This window comes from Takifugu flavidus, chromosome 4 (genome assembly GCF_003711565.1).
Source record: "Takifugu flavidus isolate HTHZ2018 chromosome 4, ASM371156v2, whole genome shotgun sequence".
Lineage (NCBI taxonomy): Eukaryota > Metazoa > Chordata > Actinopteri > Tetraodontiformes > Tetraodontidae > Takifugu > Takifugu flavidus.
The window spans coordinates 7,407,087-7,428,859 of NC_079523.1; the positions used below are offsets into that span (position 1 = coordinate 7,407,087).

The 21,773-nt window shown below is 43.8% G+C and overlaps 1 protein-coding gene across 1 annotated transcript; it reads right to left on the reverse strand.

Annotated features, from left to right (window-relative positions):
- Positions 1–308: 308 nt before the first annotated feature.
- On the reverse strand, positions 309–18,955 carry snta1 (syntrophin, alpha 1). Its single transcript, XM_057030695.1, has 8 exons — positions 18,548–18,955; positions 13,173–13,358; positions 4,655–4,850; positions 4,312–4,501; positions 3,916–4,046; positions 3,356–3,552; positions 1,712–1,899; positions 309–1,582 (listed from the first exon to the last, which is right to left on the reverse strand). Exons 1-8 carry the CDS (start codon positions 18,828–18,830, stop codon positions 1,490–1,492), a joined length of 1,464 nt encoding a protein of 487 aa, XP_056886675.1. The 5' UTR covers positions 18,831–18,955; the 3' UTR covers positions 309–1,489.
- Positions 18,956–21,773: the final 2,818 nt, after the last annotated feature.

Below are 21,773 nucleotides of genomic sequence, written 5' to 3' on the forward strand. Positions count from 1 at the left end.
ATTCATCATCATCATCATCATCATCATCACCATCAGCATCCTTTAGGACTCTCCATTATTCCCATCTGTCTGGACTGAATAAAACCGTCAGACCACCAGCAGAGCCCGTTAAATAAAAGTAAGTCACCAAACACCACATTAGAATTTAACGCTGGGTATAAAAATAAAATGAAAGAAGTGGAAATGGGTTTTGCAGGCAATCGCATCTGAAATGAACCCTATGACTTTTCCAGTGCACTTGAACTGCAACAACTGGCGAGGAAATATTAAAGCAAAGGACGCAGTGCTGCAATAAAGCATGAACAAGGTAAAAGTTAACAAAGTTTATTACATGTTTATATACAAACAACCCCGCAAGGCACACCTTTGTTTAAATAGGAATATACAATACGTCTGATGCCCCAACGCAAACACGTTTCAGTACTGAAATATATATTAATGCCAGTCAAGTGGGGATGTTCTGTCAGCACACAAAGTTAAATAAAAGAAACACTTGAGGACGTAAACGTCTTTTTAATGCCTAATTAACATCTTCAGTTGTTGATAAAATGGTGAGACAGTTTTCAGTGAAAGCCTGCATCTCTCTGGGGATTGAGAGACATGAATAATAGAACTTGTGTTGTGCAGCTGATCCAAAACCAAAGCTTAGTAGTCAAAATTTACTAATTAATAATAATTGTGGGAAATACACAGATCTCAGTTATGGTATATAATCTACAATGATATCATCTAAGGCCACCTGTGTGTTAGGAAAAACACAATTTTATCTACTTGAGCAGCTCAAAGCTGAGTTAAAAGGCCCTCCAGGACATTCTCCTGAACCACGTCCCCTCTCAACTCAAAGACACTTAAGAATTCAAGTTAAGAATTCTCTCCGCAGCAAAAGAAAAATCTTTATGATCTGGCATTCTGGAGCTGTATGAACAAAAGATATAAAATGCCTGCAGCTTGTGAGAAGTTCAGTTTAGAACTGGCTGACTTTGTTTGTTAAACGTGTCATTCTGTCACTTTTCCGCAGTTGCTTCAATAATATATAAAAAAAACAAACATATTTGTCCAACGTCAATCAGGACACGTGTGAAATAGCTTTCTGCTCTCACTGTTCACATCACATGAAGCACAGACGGAGGGATGAAAGGAGGCCTGTCGAGACTCAAGAAACAGAATCAAACCCAACACTGAGGTAAATAAACAATGTTTGGGGCTTCAAGCATAGAGACATTAAGATGTGGGCCATATATGACAGATACAAGATTCTTTCGACGGCTGCAAAGCGGGCTATGAAACCTGCCTTCACCTCACAAGTACAAGGTCGACAAAGGTCCATCGGTGTTTGTTCCTACACGGTGACAATTTTAGAAACCTAGAAGAGAGCTGAGGAGAAAACAGGTCAGTCGGCATCTTTTCCTGTGCCGAGTCCTTCGGGGAATCTTCTGGGTTCTGTGATAACTGGAAAAAGACTTGATATGGATGTTCTGGCTGGGTCTGGTCATGCCAGGAGGCCAAGGCGCTTGACCTTGACCGACAGGAACGAGTGGATGATGAAGACGAGGGTCTTCGGACAACAGTGAAGGTCCAGTTGCTGAAAGAGATGTGGAAGGAAAGTCAGATACCACCGCAGCCACTGATGTGGTCCAGATATATATAGTCGTGAAACTGGCTGATTTTCCACGGCGGCTGTGTCCAACATAAACCCGAGTGGACCACTCACAATCTCTGCCTCGGGGCCTCCAAAGTCAAGGAACATCATGCGCACACCGTCGTCTGAGGACATTTTGAGATGTTCGAAGGGATGCTGCAGCAGAATCCTTTTTCTGACACCCATTTCTTCCGTGAATAGTGTGAAACCCTCATCGATGTGAACTCCCAGGGTGCACTCTTTCCCGTTCCAACTACATGCTGCCAGAAGGGAGAACAAAGAGACATAAACATTGGAACCAAACAGAGACCAAACGTTTTTGGTTAACTTTATGCACTTGATCTTATTTCAAAGACAGGAAATCTGAGGAGCCTTTTTAGTAATATGGATCAACAACTGCGCCATCGCTTCAGGCGGCCAGTAGGGGGCAGCGTATTCACATTAATGTCTGTAGCTGTATGTCGGTGCAGACTTTTTCCCACAATCATCATCTCCCCCGATTTTATGTGGCAGCTGCCCTTTGTTTAGTTGCCTGTTAGCAAAATAACTCAGAAAGCTAAGATCGTGTTTTGAAGAAATGATCAGGGAATGTTGATAATGGGCCGAGGATAAGCTGATTAAATGTGGCCGATGTGCTGAATTCTAGAGGGACTTTGACCCTTGATCTTCCAAAGACCACAGCCTTGAGCTTTGAATGACTACTGCCTATGTACAGTATATACTGGTAATGGTTAACTTGCAGTTATGTTTAGGTTGCTCAACCTATATTAGAGGAAGACAGCTCAGATCTCTCGGAGTGCCTCGTTTCTCAAATCAGAGTCATAGTCTATAATCTGCCCCCTCGATCAGCAATCCTTTTGCCGAGGATAACCCTTGAATGTAAGACAAGCCATATACGGTGGCGGACAGACTCACTGAAGGTAGTCCAATTAATCAGAGTAATTGTTTTGGACGTAAGTCAATATGTGGGGAAATTACCTACTTTGGAGAGATCTGCACATGCTGAGTGCTTTGTTTCTAGTTTTGATACTCTCTTTGATACTCTCTACTTTGATACATACAAAATCTGAAATAGAGAAGTAAAAACAACATTGCACCAAGGTTCCAGACATACTGAAGAACTTGTAATAATGAATGTATCCCCTCTAAGGAAAAGGATCCTTATAGAAAAGCTTTCCTTTGTAAAACATTTGTAGTTTTATATGAATAGAGCCAGTGAAATCTGAGGTGTTAGGAAAACCTAGAACCCCATGAGCTAACCTTGCTTTGAGACAGATGCTTCTTTTATAGTCCCATATGTGCATTAAGACCGTAGTGCGGTCTAAGAGAAACCATGTTACCATAATGGAAGTTAAGCATTACAATGCAATGTTTATATTGGAAATAAAATAAGTTTTTCTCTCAAAAACCTCAAACGCTAACTCCTAGTTTTACTACCCTGTTAAGATTGCAGCACAGTTGTGTCTGGCCTTTGTCAGGAAGTACTGATATGTTGTATGAATGAACTTCACCTAAATGGACCGAGTGCTCTGTTGAACATTAAAAACCATCCACCAACATGCTGACAAGTTTCCTTTTGAGAGCGAGCTCAACATTTTAAGTCTTCGTTGTTGGTTCTGCAAAAATGGGCCACTCCCAAGAATAAATGATACAAGTTGACCCAACTTCGGAACATTCTGATTTGTCGATGGAGAAATCCGGAGGCCGGCGCTTCACCTGTCGTGACCTCTTTGATGAGCTCGGCAGCGTTATGGCAACCCTCCACCAGCAGATGAGTCCAGGTGGACAGGTCCTTGGCAGAATCCACCCTGAACACGTGGGTTTCCACGCCTTGCTTCGTGCCAGTACGCAGACCAAACGAGAGGTCCGAGTCCAGAAGCGGGGAACTCTTTCCTGGGCCAGAGTGAACTAGTCTAACAGGAGATGAGAAGGGTTTGGATGGATGAGGGTAATTAAAATCAAAGATTACAGCCAACAAAACAGTATGCAAGTGTGTTTGTTTGAGAAGCGAACAACTCGAAGCAGAAAGCTCTGGTGAGATTGAAAAGAGGGAAAAACATGACTCATAGATTCTGGTTTCACTCATGTTTTCCAAACGAGTGTGATGTCAATGGGAAAACTGTCCAACAGTCTCGTAATGGAAAGAGTGAGCCTGTTCATGTTGTCCCGCCAAACAAAACAAACCCACTGAAAGGTCTCTAAACCTAAATCTCCTCAGTATGGAGGACGCATCAATGTCACATCGAATAAAAGCCAAGCGTGCTTTCATACTGAACCTGGTGGTGATGAGCGGATGACTCTTGGTGGGGCTCTTTAGGCCCTCCTTGCTCTCAGGCAGGGAGGGGTACAGCAGCAGGTCTCTATCAGTCAGCACAGCTAACACTGGTTTCTCTGGACCTTGGATTACCTGTGCACATACACACAGATAAAAACAGATCACCTAAAAGATAAAAATATGCTTCGACACATCGGTAGTGCGGCCAGTGTAGACTTGGAGTAAGCTTTCAGGTTCAAGAGAGAATTGTACACCAAATAAGGCAGGTTTTTAAAAGTTACCTATTATAAAGTACAAGATGTAGGACAGATAACTTGTGTAAGACACTTCACAGTCGCTGAATGAATCTACAACGTAAACAACAGCAGGGTGTCACCATGAAGGTACAGTCTATGACCTGCTCTGTAATCCAGCCCACATGTTTGACCTCCATTCCCGGCTGCATGACCTTCATCTCGTCCTTCATTCTTGGTAAAAGGTTAGCGATGCTGTTCTGTATGGCGTTGTACCAGGACTGAGCCATGGCTGGGTCTTTCGCTCGCAGGAACATGGAGTTCTTTCTGGTTGCTGAAATCACCTCAAAGTACCTGACAGGAGATCAGAGAAAGAGAGAGAAGGGAGACAAAGCAGCGTTCAGTGGGCCTTCAATCAAGTGTCAGATCAGAAGTTCTGATGGAAAGCTGTCCCTGAGCCACGGTGTTCAAAGGTGAACAGCAAAAACGTCTCAACATCTCTGCTACCTGTTTTCTGTGTCTGGAGGACACTGTTTCCGTGACACCTGGCACATCTTCAGAGGGATGCTGCGGGGCTCTTTCACCTCTGCGGGTAAAGGCTCAGAAGTCCTCTGAGGCGTGGAGGGGGGAGAGTCCCACGGAAGAGCACCCCCAGGGGAACCCGAACTTTTAAAGAAGGCTGACATCTCCTTGATGTATTTCACTGGGTCGGAGCGAGAGGGTGAGAGAGAGCAGGAGAGAAAAAAGGAGACAGCCTCAATCTGGGGAGATCGTTTAGCGAAGAAATCAGGCCAAATAAAGCAAGACTCGACTTATTGTCCACGCTAATGCTCCCGTATTTTTCTGCCTGGAAGTGCAGTTTTATCACTCCCACGATCCCTAAACATCTACGCACACCCACCCATCCGCACATACCCCAGATCTGTCCAAGACGTTGTGGTATGGGCCTGGCAGAGGTAACCACTGCAGCGTTAAAAATAGCCCAGAGGACATGGTGTGGCTCTGGTTTCACTGGGAAAGTGTGAATCACTGCACATCTATCCAGAGGGCAAAGTGAAGCGCTGCAGGGCATGACAGCACGAGTGAGAGCCGAGGCTTCCACCCATCTCAAAATAGGTCCTGGAAGCCGTGCAGTTATTTTGTTAAGAGCATGATTATATCTGGGAGTATGTAATGGCTTTCTGTGGTTTTCTTCCATGTAAACGATGACCAAACTGTTGAGATGTGTATTCCTCTCTCGTCTGCAATGGCAGAAATGGCTCCAGAAAGGGTCATAAAGGTCAAGGGCTTTCACAGCATTCTGTATGGAACTGTTCTGAGGAGCGGACCTGTGCAGCGTTTCACACTTTCACATGGGATTACTCAGATAAAAGAAATATTGTAATATTTATCAAATGTAGCCGTGAACGTTGGCATTATCAACATGGTACTGGTACAGGATGTTGTAGCACCTTGTCCTTTAAAATATCCTTTTACTCTTTATATTCTAGCAGGGGAAATAACAGCGAATCCTTTCACTCTCCAAATCCATTTTCTCAGTTTGGGGCCGTCGTGATAATGTTGTAATGTTAAGATCATGTTGTCTTGTTCTACAATGGCTTACTAATGAGAATAAAGGCTGGCATGATGTGACATGACTGCATGTGACACGGTGTAGCATGACAGGACGCCATGCCACAAAAGTTGATTTCACGTGATCTGATGTGATAAAATTGAATTATTTATTATTTCACTCATCTACTGGAATTTCTTTTATTATTATTTCATGGCAGAGTGTGTTTTTCTTTGCTCAAGAACGCTTGTTTGTTTTTTTTCAAATTAGGATGAATGAGAATTAGGCAGAATTGAAATCCAAGAACTTTTCGGAGTCGGAGGGATTCTTTATTATTTGAAAAACGAATTCAGCCTCAGCAGCACTGGCCTGGATCTCTGTCTCTCATATTTCCTTCCTTCTCTAATGAAATTGGTTCCTTTTTTAGAATATTTGAAGATTCAGAACGAAAAGGAATGACTCATCTCTCCCAACATAAAGGTGTAATAAAATCAAACTGATGTATGCGTATACATATCAAAGATGTCTCCGAGTCTCTGATAACCATCCTTTAATGTATGGACACTAGATAATCACAGACATGCTGGGAGCTCATCATAGCCGAAGAATGAGAAATCAGGAGTGCTTTTAAATAAAGCCCGTCAATTCACGCGTCATAACACACGAGAGTCTCATAGTTACTCTCTGCTTGACAACTTCAGTCATTCCATCACCTCATTAACCCTTTTCACAAACAGCTCAATGCAGAAGACAAAACGGACGAGCTAAATCCAGAAGGAGGACGTGCAGCCTGGGAACAAACAGTAAGAACAAGCTACAGCTTTGAAGCAGCTGTCAGCTCGCGTGAACAATGTTTCATGGAAATGAGCCTCCGTTCGTCTGCGGCTCTGCCAGCCTATTGATGTTTGTACCGTGGGACAGTCGGCCGCCTCCTCGTTGCTGGACAAACTGATGTCAATCTCAGTGCTGAAGATGCTCCAGTTAAAAGAACAAAGAAATCAGTTAGAAACTCACACATGTGTACACATTTAAACGAACACACTCATTAAACTGTAAGAGGGGACCTTGACAGCGGGAGCACATAAAGAAGCAGAAGGGTTCATTTTTTTGTCTGTGTGGATTCGAATAGATTTTCCTCTGACAGTAGCAGTAGCAGAGGTTACACTCATACACAACATTATCTGGAGCTGATGCGCATCTTCTGACCCATCATGAAGAATGGCTCTCTGCTGATTTTGTTAGGTTTTGAAATACTTCCTAGAATTTGATTACGGGAAGCGAGGCGACTGTCCCAAATAAGAGACGCAGACGGCTCAGATTCAAAGTGATGAGTCGGAAAAATAAAAGGATGAGGGTCCGAGGATAGGTAGATAGGTATGAAGTGAACTGAGACTGAGAAGAGTGAGACAGCAATCCCAGCAGACCCAGCATAAAGCCCAGCTCAGCCAAAAATGCTGCCATGAATACCAGTGGCGACACATTCAATACACAGCTAAAATTAGCTGAGATGGCACTGTTATTACTTTAGCTTATCTGGCAGCCAGTGAAACTACAGTACTTTAGTACGCTCTGTGTGCGCACGTGTGTGTGTGTGTGTGTGTGTGTGTGTGTGTGTGTGTGTTTCTTTGCTTCTTCTGCAGAATCTACCACTAAGCCTTTTCTGGCTTCACATTGAATCTCACAAATCCTGACCACACATTTTCAGCCAATTCTGTTTTTACACAGTTTATTAGGGTGTCCTGGACAGTCTCAAATATCACACACACACACACACACACGCACGCACGCATGCACACACACACACGCACGCACGCATGCACACGCACGCACGCACGCACACGCCCATATGCACAATCACTGGTTGCCGTGGGAACAGCTAGAATGTCACTGGCCAGTCAGTGACCTCAGAAATATGCTGTTGGCTCTGTAAACCACGTCAAGTGAAGAATGTCCTAAAGTTACACCAGCAACAAGAAAAGATCCATTCAGCCAAATAACGTCATAAATTATGAAGCACAATACAGGACACTTGCTGTTTGACTGGAGCACAATGAGGTCCGTTAAATCCTTAGAAAAAAAGTCCAGTAAGCACAGTTAATAACTCTAATGATACTACATTAGATTGTTTTTAAAAATACTTAAGCGGGACTGACTGACTTTACAGCACTGATGACATTAAATTAGCTCAGTATCAATTAAGCTCTATTTCAGCACCATTTACTGAAGTCTGTGGTGTTAATGCATGTAAAACTATATTAATGAGAGGCATTACATGCATGCTGATGCACGCATCTGATCAGCAGCACGTTCTCTTCTGACTTTCTGTAAAAGCGTCACTTGAGTTGAGTTCAACGTTCAGATCTCATCTCATTAAAATTGTGGCTAAATGCCAAGGTCAGATTAATGCATCGCAGGGAAAGCAAGCTAGCGGATGAATCGGACTTTCTAACTAATTCACATACTGCCAGAGCACAGATCTGACTGCTCTGCATAGTGTGTCAGGAGAGTTAATTATCCTCATTCAACAAAGTAAAAGCGAAGGAGACTTGAACAGGATCTGGCAAAGAAACCAAAAAAACTGTGGAAAGGGCGGGTTTGTCTGCTGACAGTTTCATTTTGACGTCCAATTTTTGCACCAGGAGACCTATTCCCAATTTTTTTTCTAACAAACTTCATTTTCCATTGACAGTTCCATTCAAATCTGCTCAGTATGGCTTAAAGCAGGCACATATTAGCCTCATTAAAGGCTATAAAATAACAAAGGAAACCTGGAAACCTACTTAGTATTGTGAATTGTGGTTAAATCACAGTTTAGAAAGGGGGGGGACTATTGTGCCCTCTCCCAGCATGCTCATGTGAGATGGCTGAGTGAAGTCAAAGCCTGTAATGAAGTGAAAATGGCACAAAGGCTGGGCCACCAATTTATCAGGGGCCCTGGATCAGGGCAGCAGCGCTCCCAGGCAGCCTGTTAAGCAAACATGATGCCGTGGAGGGAGAGGGGGCACGGCCGAATGGAGATCTGATAAAACCGTGTTGTTTTGTGCGCTAAACCGTCGCCTTAAGTTTCCGAGCGGGACGTGCTCGTGGCTTTCCCAGGCTGCACATTTGAGTCCAGAGTTAAGATGTTTCACACCAGAGAAATGCAGTTTTCAAGGGCTTCTGGGGAGGGCGGCACAGTCCCGGACGGCAGTGCCCTTGCCTACTGCAACTGGATAAAAAGTATCTTTAACAGTTAAATATTCAGGTGTTGTTTATTTTTCTTTTGCGGTCGACGGCGATGTTAGAAGAAAACGGATCCAGGCGATTTACCGACTTTAATGGGGCGCAACGACAAAATAGGCAGAAGTTTGGTGATGAAAGTCAGCCGCAGAACTACGAGACGCCGCTGGCTCTCACAAAAAGCTGCATTGAAAGCTGCAAGAGAAAAACAATAGGTGATGTTAGCATTCAGGTAATATTACTGTTGCTGGATGACAGCGGTTCAGGTGGATGTGATGATGGGATGTTGCTTCGTTCAAAACAGACTATGATCATTATTAGGATTAGCGCTATCCTCCTATACTATGTTTTATCTATAGATGTCCATAGTCTTTAGCTACATCTATCAGCAGTCATAGGTACTCATCATCTATGTATTTTCTTTTTGTGGAAAGTGTATTGGTGCCACTCCCGCTCAGTTTCTTCCGCTAGTATCTCAAAGTAACACAAAATATCATTTTGTATACAGTAATTATTCTTCACTTACTTATGAATATTTTACATACTATATAAAACCCAGAGAAGAGTCTTCACTAGACATGAATCTCAATTCTTCAGTATCTAACATGGTGATTTTTCTTGGCTACTCTACAACGCCTTTATAAGGGGGGGGGGGGACGACTTGAGGTTTCATTCTGATTTCAAGGGCGAAGGCTTATTTTAAAGTACAATTATTCTGTCACAGGAGTTGAGAGCAAGGAAGTTAATTATACAGATGTCAGCCGTACAACTGTACCTATAGCGTAGGCGGTTATGATGTGCCTCAGTTGGCGTCAGTCCTCCAGTTGTACGCAGTGTAATGACGTTTAGGTCCTGATTGTGGCGTATGAATCGGCATGTGAGTAAGTGGGGGAACAATGCTTTCCAGATAATATTGTTGGTCCTGAGTAATCAATGACTACTGGAGGTTGTGAGTCATTTTTTTCAATAACCAAGCAAACGTGAAGCAAGAAAAGTGTAAAAACAAAAAAGCTGACTGGTAACGATGGAAAAAGGTTGTGGTGATTCATCGGTGAAAGAGAGAGAAAAATGGAACAATGGGAGTGAAAACACAACTCAAGCAGCTAACTGCTGCTAGAAAATGATTTAGCTGGGGGAGGAAACAGGCAGACAAAATCAATGAATGGATGATTTTTTTTAAAAAACTATATGCTTATTATATCAACACGGTCAGCAGTGAGATGAATAAGTGAGCTGAACCCCATTAACACCAGCTCTTTATTTCAGGCTGTGAAAATGCTGTGGGGAAACTGGGAATTAAGAAAATCACACGTGCATCCCTGGATATGCATTTGGTGTAGTGTAACCAGTGTAGTCTAACCCCCTCTGGAGTAGCAGTCCAGATAGAAGCCATGTGTTTCTATACAGTCTTACAGATCATATGATGGGTGAACACCCCTGTGAGACACTACATTTGACTTGACTCATGTTATATCTGACCAGTAACTACACACTGTAGTACTGTACTGTACTAAAACAATAGAATATAGTTGCATTAAAAGAGAAATAATCCATAATATGTGTGTTTTAAAGATGGGCTGACTGCTGAGAATGCTAACAAAGCATCCCTAAACAGACGTAAAGCTTTTGCTATTCCTCCTATATTATTTCTGCTTGTGTCCATTGAAATTAACTTCTGATGGCTAAACCGCAGTCAAAAACAGTAAATTAAAACAAAGTAAGTGCTGAAGACTTTAAGTCAATTTCTCCACACCACTTTTGTCCCAATATAAAAAGATTTGTGGGGAAGACACGCTCTCTTTAGCATGTAGTCAAGGAAAAGAGTGTAACCACAGAGCTTCCACAACTAAGCCTACCTAATCTACGTATGCACTTAGTCACTTGGACTACTGCAGCCTTAATGAAAAGAAAGCAACAGAAAGAACCACAAGAGTCCAAAAATGTCTTGGCAGCAGTCACTTGACCTCTTACTCATTCTGCCTCCCAATTTCTCCTGTCTTTATGCTCACAGGCAGCCTCCAAATTGTCAAATTCTGCAGAAATTTCAGCTGACCTTCAGCTAATATACTCGCGAAAGCAGGCCAAACCCTACTTTTAATGGTAATCCCATGTTTCTGTCTTTCTCTATGGGAACAGGTCCACACAGGAATAAAAATGCCAACCCAAATAATTAATGCAAAAGGCCAGAGGATCAAGTTGACCACTGACTGGCTCCTCTACTGTAGCCTGCTCAGCAACATTCACTGCCTTTATCCTCCCATTCGAATTTCCTTTCTTTCTAACCCCACATTAAACTTTGCTAGTTCCGATGTATCTGTCCGTACAGTAGCGTACAGACCGTGCACACCCTCCGTGAGGGTCATCCATCCCCAGCAGAGCTGTTTTATGCTACACACTTCTGCATCCAACACTGTTGCACTTGTCCCACTAAGCTGTTGCGTTCACAACTATTTGGACCAGTACGTCTCATTCTGATTGGCACCTCCAACATGTAAGAACCGATGTGGAAATGAATGAAACTGCAAAGCTTAAACATAAATCTGTCCCAAAATCACTGTCACTTCCCTTTGTGCCATAAACCCACCATTTTTATATTTTCATCTTTAAAAAATAAAGGAGCCATCTGAAGACGTAAGAGCTCCTGAAATACGTCAATAGACGATTGTGCTGAAAGGTCAAAGGACAGTGAATCATCAGCACATCAGTCTCTTTCCTCCCTTCATACACACTTACAGTCGTTGGACAAGATTAAAGCCCACACACACGTACGCATTGACTCGAACAATCACAGACACGTACACACACCATAAATGTCACTGACGTGAAATGCAGGCAGCGTGGATTTTGTGGTTTCGTTATATTTATCCGACCCTCCGTGCGTTTGCTTCCCCTCCCTCGTGGCAACACTGATTATTCCATCGCTGTTGTTGATGTGAGCTGTGACAGGAAACTCAGGGAAAGATGACTGAGGGGCATCTTATTGGGAACATATGGCGAAGCAGAGGTTCTCATTTCTTACTACAAATAGCCTGAAAAAAAAGCACTTTTGAAAACAGAATCGGAAGAAATCATGAAGCAGGTTTCCACGTTCTGTTAAATGCTGAGAGACGTTAAAAGAGGACAATTTATTTAAATGTATACATGAAAAGTCATATCCTTGCATGAAACTCAAAGTGCAGAAGTAAAAAAAAAGATGGCATGGGTTCTAATGTAACAGTGAAGCAGGGACTCCTGCAGATATTTCTCAAATCCATCTATTTGATATAGTTTCTCCTTCTGACGGTGGATCCGTGTGAACCTCACAGTGATGAAAACAGCCTTGAGCAGAGCAATGGCCGCTCGCTTTTTGTTGTGCGCATGTAAACAAGACTGTTAGACTGACCTTTAACACTTCAGTAGTGCCAAGAAAAAGTTTGTTACCCGCTGAGTTTCTTGATAAGACGCCAGAACCAAAATAAACACAGCAGTTGAACTTTACGCTCCGCGTTGTTGCGAGTATTTCTTTTTTATTTGGCGTATGGATATATTCCTAATCAATCGTGACAACGCTTATGTTTGAACGCTTCATTTCTAAGGAAAATCCTGCGTGCAGATGCAACCCCTGGCCTGTGTGGGGCAGACAGGTGTTTACCAAAATACACAGGGAATTGCACGATAGCAGGAAAACAAAGCTTCTTCCCTCCGAGCATTTCTTTGCTCATCTATCGGCTCCTCGGGGGGAGGGGGGGGGGGGGCGACGATATCAACACTTTTCTGCCTGAGTGTCGAAGCGCACAGTAGGCAGATCTGCAGTAATTTCCCCTGGCTGCATGTGCTCTGCTGTTAGAACCACAGGACCACCGAACCAGTAAAACCACAGAAACGCTGTGGAAAACTGGCGGCCTATTCTCAAACGGAAAGTTCCCGTCATGATTTTCCCAGCAACTTGTTCCCATTACCGTTTAATGGAGCCCACATTTCCAATGATTTTTGAACAGATATGCGATATCTGCAGCAGAGCGTTTGGAGCACGTGGGGCCTGAGACTGACATCACTGAACGCATCTGTGTTTACACTCTGTGGGTGAGCTCCCTCTCAAAACACCGACTATGATACACGCCGGATGCAGATCAATAAAAAACAATAACCCAAACAACAACGTGTCAGCTTCCTGGTCCCCAGCGACAGCTGAAGCTGGTTCGGTGGGGGAAACTTTGTTCTGAGCCTCGAACTCTTCGCCGTAACGAAACCATTTAGGACTGAAAACTGTCTCACCCTCAAGGACGACCTCTTTGCCGGTTTTCTTCAGTGCTTGCACAGCCTCGTCGTGCGTGGCCTCGCGCAGGTCGTAGCTGTTGACGGACAATATGGCGTCCCCGACGTAGAGCGCCTCCGTCTGGTCAGCGGCCAGGCCCTTGAAAATCTTCGAGATGAGGATGGGCATCTTGTTTTCCTTCCCACCTGTTGGCAAAAAGGGAGGGAAACTGAGCCCCTAGGTCACACATGTGGAGCTCTCAGACGAGGGCGGACGGCTACAATTATCCTTGTGTATCCACTTCCACAGCTTCCTCCATCAATCTCCTCCTCCTCTGCTCCCATCCCTTCCCATCTCATGTGAAATGAAGGTCAGATAGAAAGTTGATGAGCCAACGTCCTGCGGTGGGCTTCTACCTTCCCTGAAAAATATCACCGTTAATGTCAGCCGGCACTCGGGACTCTGGCCTTGGGGCTGGTGACGAATTACCTCCGAGTCGATTACATTTAATTAACTTAAAATACATCCTCCACAGGTTGCTTATTTCCTTGAGATTTCACTCATGCATCGTCCTGAGGAAGCCGCAGTCACTTGGCCCCGGAGCCGAGGCGAGGCCTTGTAAATGTGCTGTTCAGGTCCGACTAAAAGAACTTTAAAAGCTAGTAAATGACTTTCTTAGCATCAGATCATTGTTTGCTGGCATATTAGGGGCGTCGGGGTCTTACCGAGCCTCTGAATCATGTTGTGCCGTTGCTGTGATGCAGACAGGAGGTAAAGGGCAACAATGCAGCCATGTATAAAATTATAGCCCCCTGACTATTCTATTACTACATCATATCCACTAATTATACTACTTCAGAGCTTAGCAACCTAGCAGAAATGGTCTACTATGTAAATTAATTCCAGTGAGAGGAGACTAATGGCAAAAGGGTATTCCAAATGCTTAGGTGGATTCTTGAACCTTAAATTTTCCTTTGGACTCAATAAAACTTCAGGAAAAATAAGTGAAATGCCTGCAGTGTGAAAAGTGACAGCATCACTCAATCAGCCACTGAAAGCTTGACTTGACGAGAGCCCGAGGGATGAATGACACGTCCCAACGAGCAACGGCAGCGGTTCGTAAGGGTAGTCTCTTGGATGGCAAAATGCTAACAGCTAAAACATTTGATCATCGGGCGCAATTTTGGAAAATGCTGCAGTGCTTAATCACCATGGGTGAGGGGCCTCATTGAGGCCAACCGGCCGCGTAATAATGGGATAGAGAGGCCAGATGGACTGGCTACATATGGCTGTCTGGAGGCAAAATGCATTTTCTAATGATACAAAAGGGATAATGGATGGTTAGAACACATCGTGCTTATGAAATGTGCTTTGAGAAAAAGGTTAGAAATGGGTGACCCGATGGTCAGAAGGACTTGTGAGTGAGATGTGGGTTATAATAGTGAGATGTCTGGTTAGAATTATTATTATATTATTAGAATGTGTCATGCTGACTGAACAGTCATTAACAAACACGGTAGCATTTAGGTATATAGCAACAGACTTATACATTATAAAACTATACATCTATGTTCACTATTATGAAATAGGATTTTTACAGTTTTTAAGTGTTTAAAAACATACGGTGGGAAATGATAATGTAAAAAGAAATGTCAACGTACATTAGATTGTGCAGGAGAAAGTTTGGGAGCCGGCGCCAGTAAGTACTGCCGTCATTTAGAGACAGTAAAGTAATCCAAATATTGGTGTTTCAATGTTAAGTGAACGGGCTGCTCAGGACGGCTCAGTCCAGTCTGGATCTGTTACACCGTTCCAGCTGGGCCCCTTCCAGTCACAAGATGCTTTTAAGAACTTTCTGGTACCTTCATCAGGAGCTGCACACACATACTTTACAGAAACAATAATGACATGCTCTTGGATCAGCAGCAAAAGGAAACAGATGAAAAAAGAATGATGTGGAGATCACACAGATTTTACATAGGTGATCAAAATATTATTGCAGACCCATTACAGCCCCTGATGCACTGCCAGACCATAAATATCATTGGGGAATGGCTCAAGGAATGTAGCAGAGAGTCCGAGGATTTGATCTGGACCACAAAATGCTTCAAATCCCAAACCAACTCAGCAATCATGGATAGAAATTGACTTCCCCCTACCCACAACACAAGGAGCCAGAGTCAACACCCAGTAGCACAGAACACCTACAGAGAGTCTGACAGAAGTAGAAACCCCCGATTGTTTGGCAAAACAATGATTTAAATATGGAAAAAATGATTAATATAGATGCATAATAAATATGGGGGGAAATAACATTATCAAAAAGGGTGAGTGACCTTTAGGGTCATTAAAGCCGGTAAAATCTTGTAAAGAATGAGCAAAAGCCCAACATAATGCCCCACGTTAGATTATATGCATGTCAATGTATGTCAGAACGTGAGAAATGGGCGAGACGTGGGTCAAAGGGGTACGAAAACATGACAATCTACACCTGTGACACGGGGCCAAACAATTTTGACATTTTGCCGTGGTACAAAAAAATCCTATATCAATACGTCCATCATTCTTACACAGTGGACATGATGAAATCTTATATCAGTGTGCCTGTCGTCCATCATGCTTACACAACCCACAACGCCCCCCAACCAAATTCTCTGCATTTCTTTCTTGGACTGTTCACATCATACACGCCCTCTCGCTAGCAGCCCATCACTCATTCGCCAGGCGGGTGTCAGCAGAGGAGGGGAGGTGAAGCTCCTTCAAGTACCCATGACAGGTAAATGAATGGTACGGGATAAGAAGCTAATTAGGCCAGCTATGCTAACCGTGTGTTTGTTGTGATAATGCTCCTTTTGAAATAATCCAGCACGGTCAGCAGTTTGTTTCAAAGCACATCAGCTGAGTGCACTGGGCTAATGAACAATGAAACTACAACAGGAAGGGGAAAGGAATGGGGGAGCAGAGCAGATAGCCTATATACTGGAACAATGCATCCACGCACAAATATGAGCATCCAAAATCTGATGTATGAAGTGGGTTTACCACAATTTAGCATCCTTAGGGAGCAAAGGGAGTCACGCTGTGATACAAATCTGGACGAATTATAAAGGAAACCCCAACGTGTTAGCATCTCAGCCTGCCTGTCTTTTATTGTGTAAAGTTCAGAGGAAAAACTGCAGCGGCGCTCTGTGGAAGCCCACTTATCTCTTCTCTGATCAGTGGCTCAGTCCAGAGATGTGGAGCCATGCCTCCAAGCTGCGCTTCTTAAATTTAGACACGCAACAGTACCGGTCGGGCCGTCTGCGAGCTTTACTGCGAGTGCCCAAAAGGAGGCTCCCTAAAATTAAACACTAGTTGAATACTCCAGGGCTTTTATCCTCGGCCAATGACAACTGTCCGCTGCTCCTCTCAGCTGTTCCCCATGTGGCGTCAGCTCAACCAACCTCAACTTCACCTCGTCTTTCATTGCTGCTTCCTCTGTGTACCGTTGCCACTTAATTGGTTCCTATTTCATGCCTTCCTCCCATTCCTTTTATTTTCTTTCCAATCATGTGCCCTGTTTGGCTTTTTGCCCCGCTGTGTTTGTTTCATCTCAGCCTTGCCTTTTTTTGTGTCCGTTCCTTTTCACTTTCTTCAGCTACCTTCTTTCGCTCTCCCTTTTCAATCACGCCTTTGAACCGCCCGGCGTCGCATCCACAATGACGCGTCGCCGGGGTGCCAGCTGAGACTGTGGTTTAATAACATGGCTGTCTGACTTTCAAAGCCACCCATTTCAACAAAGATGGACATTACATTTATGTCATAATGGGCTGGCATTGATGTTGTTCTTGGTAGTTGCGGTGGAGGTGGTGGTGAAGGTGCCAGTGGCAGCTGTGGGGGGCCATATAATTAGCATTTCACCAGCAGCAACAATGATGACCCGTCTTTGTTAAGAGCGACATCGGAGTGGCACCACGACAGCCAATCATATCCACTTTATGCAAGGCGGGAGACTCGTTTCAGAGCAGCAACCCAATTTTAGGAAGGAATTGTAGGAGAAATGCACATTTCTAAGTTCCCCTTATTGTGCATGCTAGCTGGCATGAGACACTCAGAATGTATCAAATAAAGAGCCGTTACTACACAGTTGAAAATTAAGATGAGACTGTGTTAAAATGGCATTCTAGATCAAGTAGGTTCCACAGGTAAAGGTCAAGAAATGGCTTCATTTATAATCTTTTTAAAAAAAAACAACCTCTTTTTATAACCGTTGCAGTTGTTCCAGAGGTTACTATGGAGATAAGTTGTTTTGCCTTTGAAAGTCGCAAGGCATGAACAGCATAACATGTCCTGTGTGTACAATATCCACAAATAACCCGACGTGCTGTTATTTCAGAGTTAAAGGAATAGGTTGCACGACGTCTACTGCATGGATCATTTTTGGTGTTGTGACATCACACTGGAATGCGGGCAAGCTAAATAAAAGGCATATCAAAGAAATGCCGAACATCTAAGCACGTTCATCCTTGTCCGGTTCGCTTTGAGATCCGCACTGAGATAGTGGCCTGTTGTATGAAACAGAACGGGGGGGTCTGCTATCGGCAGCTGCACACTTGATAGCACAGCTATGTTGATGCGCTGGCAGATATGGAGGTTTTTTCCATAGAGCCCAGCAGAAGAGGGTGACGTAACAGTGGTGCCGCCACAAATCCTGTCTGTGCAGGGCAAAAGCAGCTGTTTTTAGGGGTTTATCCCAATTACAGGCGGCCTGGGTTCCGTTCCGTCAGGCTGGTGATCAGAACTGGTAATTCCCCCTCTGCAAGGTTACAGACCAAAGATTTCAGCTATCTGATTGTTAAAAAAAAAGTTTTAAACTGTGGTTTTGGCTGTACTATTTCATTATCAGCAGGCAGTTCTCAAACCCACAGACAACACTACGGGATCAATATTAAAATGAGTTAATAACAGGCTATAAATGGTTTTTTCCCCCCTTTAAAACAATGTTGGAACCCTCCCATGCAAATACCCGAACCCAAAACAGAGAAAACGCGCATCTGACGGTTGTTCTTGTCACTTTTTCCCGCCGTTGCAGGTAATAATTCTCTCGTTTCCACATTTCCAGGCCACTTTTGCCATAGTTGCCCTGCTCGGTCACTCCGGGACACCGAAGCGGTTCCTGTCCCCCCGCAGCTGTCAGGTTCCCTCAAACCCAGCAGCAGCCTTGGCTGTCGGAGCAGGCTCGGGGGGCACCGACACCACCCGCCGAGGAGCCTAAAGTGGCATTTCTCGGTAGTTTGAAGTGGGCCACTCAGTCGTTACGAAGTTGGACGGAACGAACTTGGGCAGAACTCATGAGAGGTGACGTTCGCTCGCCGTTCATGACAGCCAGGCGCTTTAAAACTCAAAAATGTCTCACCTTTGATACTAATGCCGAGCCCCCCAACATCTTGCTTGGTGACTCGCACGGTGCGCTTCACGTTGGTGATGGTTTCCGGGACCGGGGACGAGCTGAGGTTCGGGGGGTCTCCGTTGAGAGCACCCACCGGGGTCGGGGCGGCTTTCGCGGGCTCCTCGCTCGCCTCGCTGGGGTTTACCGTCAGCGTATCCTCGGTAAGTGTCGCCAGCACCCGTCTCCAGCGGTCCACGGTGACTCGAAGTTCCAGCAGTCCCGTTTTCTGTGCCTTCATCGCGGCAGCCATGTTCAGCGCATTCCTGGAATAACTCAGGACGGGCTGCCAGTCCTGGTGGAGGGGCGCGCGCACACCCGCCTGCGCGCGGTCGCTTGCGCGCGCACACACACGCACAAACGCACGCACGCACGTTTGTACTTGTGTCTTTGTGAGGACTTTCACTGCTATTGCGCAGACCCTAACTGGAACCATCACCCTGACCTAAACCCACTCCCACCCGTAACTTTAAAGTCTTTAAACACTCCTATAAAGTTGGGAGGAGAAGCCAAAATGTCCTCACTTTGCCGGTGAAATGCATAACTTGGTCCTCACTACAGTGCTATGCTATAGCATACACACACACACACACATGCTAAAAAGTTCAAAAAGCTTCTTCTTTTGTCATCTCATCAATGAGCCACTCCACTCAGGCATAATTACACGTTGATTTATTAATATATTTACTGATTTCCGGCACATCAGACCAGCAGCTTAGACCACAGATCTCATTTGCCGAGCTTGATGGTCCTTTACAGAAGTTCTGTCATTGAGAAACTAAAATCAATAGTGCTCCCAGTGCAAGACATAGAGAGAAAGAGGGAGATTCTTCCCTTTCAATGGACGGAGCGTGGCTCTTATCAGCCTTAAAATCCACGGCTCCTCTCCAGTTTGAGCCGTGCCGAGAGGATATAAAAATGCTTGAAGTGGACGCGATGTCAAGAGGACACCTAATTATAGCCTGAAACGTTCCTCTATGATTCTATCAGCTTAAAAGAAAAGTCCCTTTCCTGCCAAGTCACACTGCTGCTTCACCAAAGCTATTGATGAATGATGAATGGCAGATTTAAGAAGGAGAAAGTGTGAAAGGTCGGTTTCAGGTGCAGAAATTGGTGGACCCGCATTTCTATTTCTGTAAATATGTCACTAGATAAATGAAAACAGATAATAATTGCATGAACATATGCAATATGTTTGGCTTTATGGGGGAAATCTAACATGATGGAGCTTCAAAAACTGGTGTTAAAGCAAAGCAAAGCTTTCGGTGGATGTGGTGCTTTTGCTGAGGACTTCTCAGAACGGCAATGACTGCCAGGTCCCCGACCCACAGGCTCACAACCCTGGGAGAAGTTTACCAACAGTGAAATTTAATTTTCTGTATGATTAATTCTGACCTATTTCCTTTCTTTCCCCGACTTTCAACTCAGTGTGAAGGTGAGTCAGTGTGCACTGCTAACATGGAGCAGACTTTTAAGAACGCACAAGAAGTCGGGTGATGCTGACGAAGCCATCGTGTGTCTTCAGTCAGCTGTTTGTGTGAGCCGGAAAGCTGCGTTGCATCTGCTTAACAACAGGTGAAACAGCAGAGAATCGGTGGCGTCTATATTTAGAAAGCGTGCATGCTTCTTGTGTGCTTCGGTGAAGGGTAATTGCACTCTTAATGAAAACAAACGTGGAGCATTGCACGGGCTTACTGTAAGCCCCTACAGATGGCGCAGATACTGCAGGCTCATCTGTTAATACAATCTTAAAAGCAGCGGAGCAGATGATGACCGACGCAGACTGTTGCCTTAATTTGTTATTGCTTCATATCTGATTTGATTCATTTTTTACTTTCTGTAACAAGGTAACACGAGTCTATTGAACAGAAGGCAAAGATTAGAAACTAAAACCCTGTATAATGCCCACTGAGCTTGCCCGTTTAATTCACGTAATTTGTCTCCCTCTAGTGGACAAATGTGCTCATTACGTCTTCAGCTGTCGGGATTTCTGATTTTATTATTTATTTATTTTTAAATAAAATCAAATTTACTTAAACACCGCTAGTGGACAGAGATTATTAATCGCATACTCAAATGCATCTATGGATTAACCTCTTAAACATAGGATTTATATGAAAATTAAAAGCTGTCCCCGGATTAAGAGCACTGTCAATATACTATATATACTAAAGCATATGTGAAGAAATATATTACGTTGACCATCTGTTACAAAATATTATTTAAATAATAATAATAATAATAACCTTAAAATTGATGATGATAATGATGATGAAGATGAAGAAGAAGATTAAAGAGTGCTCTACTGAATGTTTGTATTTATGCAAAGTCAGAACTTTGTTATCAATCCAAGCACTCAAATTGACAACTGAATACAGTTGACTGAGCAAAAAACAAATCTAATCAGCAGTGTTGGACTTTTTAGCATGTTTAAGGAAAAAGAAACTCTGGGGCTCTGATGCAACTTCACGTCTAGCATTATGACAAAGCGTTTGACGGTCTGACCTCCCGTCTGTACATCTGTCAGCCTATTCATTTGTGATGTGAATGGCAGGTGGCCGGCTTATCTTTAACAGAAGCAGACCTTTGGGGTTTTCAGAGCTTCAGTCAGCAGAACAACAGGATTTGTAAGGTAGTCTGGCACAACAGACTCGTTAAGTCATTAAATGTTTGTAGTTAACGTTACCCCCTGTTAAATGTTCTTTTGTTGTTCTGATAAATAAAGTCCCATGACAAAAAATGTTCTCCGCATATATTCCTGCTTTGTCTCTCTGTAGTTTAAGAAAAATCCCATTTATAAAAAAAGACTCTTGGGTCTGAGTGTTTAATTACATTCTTATGTGAAAATGCAGCCGTACTTCATTTTTAAGCAGCATTACTGATGCTATAATGTTCTTGAGTTTCTGTTGCTAGTAGAACCCTCAACAAAAGGGTGATAAACAACATGCAATAAACACCCCCTAGCACTGTAACACATGAAAATGTTGAAGGACTCAGGTCCAGATAGCTGACAGATGTTGGGTGTGTTTTGGACTTACTGACTTTCTGTCTTAGTTTCTCATGATGAACTTTATTGGCACACAGGTTTCTGATAACACACTGAAAGCCTGTTCTGTGGTAAGCAGATTCTGCACCACCCCCATCCCTACACCCCTATTTCAAGTATATATATGTATGTCTCAACTCCCCAAGGACA

Bases quoted from the DNA above. Each gene is read 5' to 3' on its own strand.
- snta1 (XM_057030695.1), bottom strand. From the start codon at position 18,830: ATGGCTGCCGCGATGAAGGCACAGAAAACGGGACTGCTGGAACTTCGA. The intron at 13,359-18,547 runs GTGAGACATTTT...TTTTGCCAACAG, and splicing joins GCTCGGCATTAGTATCAAAG to GTGGGAAGGAAAACAAGATG. The intron at 1,900-3,355 runs GTGAAGCGCCGG...CCCTTCTGGCAG, and splicing joins CATCAAAGAGGTCACGACAG to CATGTAGTTGGAACGGGAAA.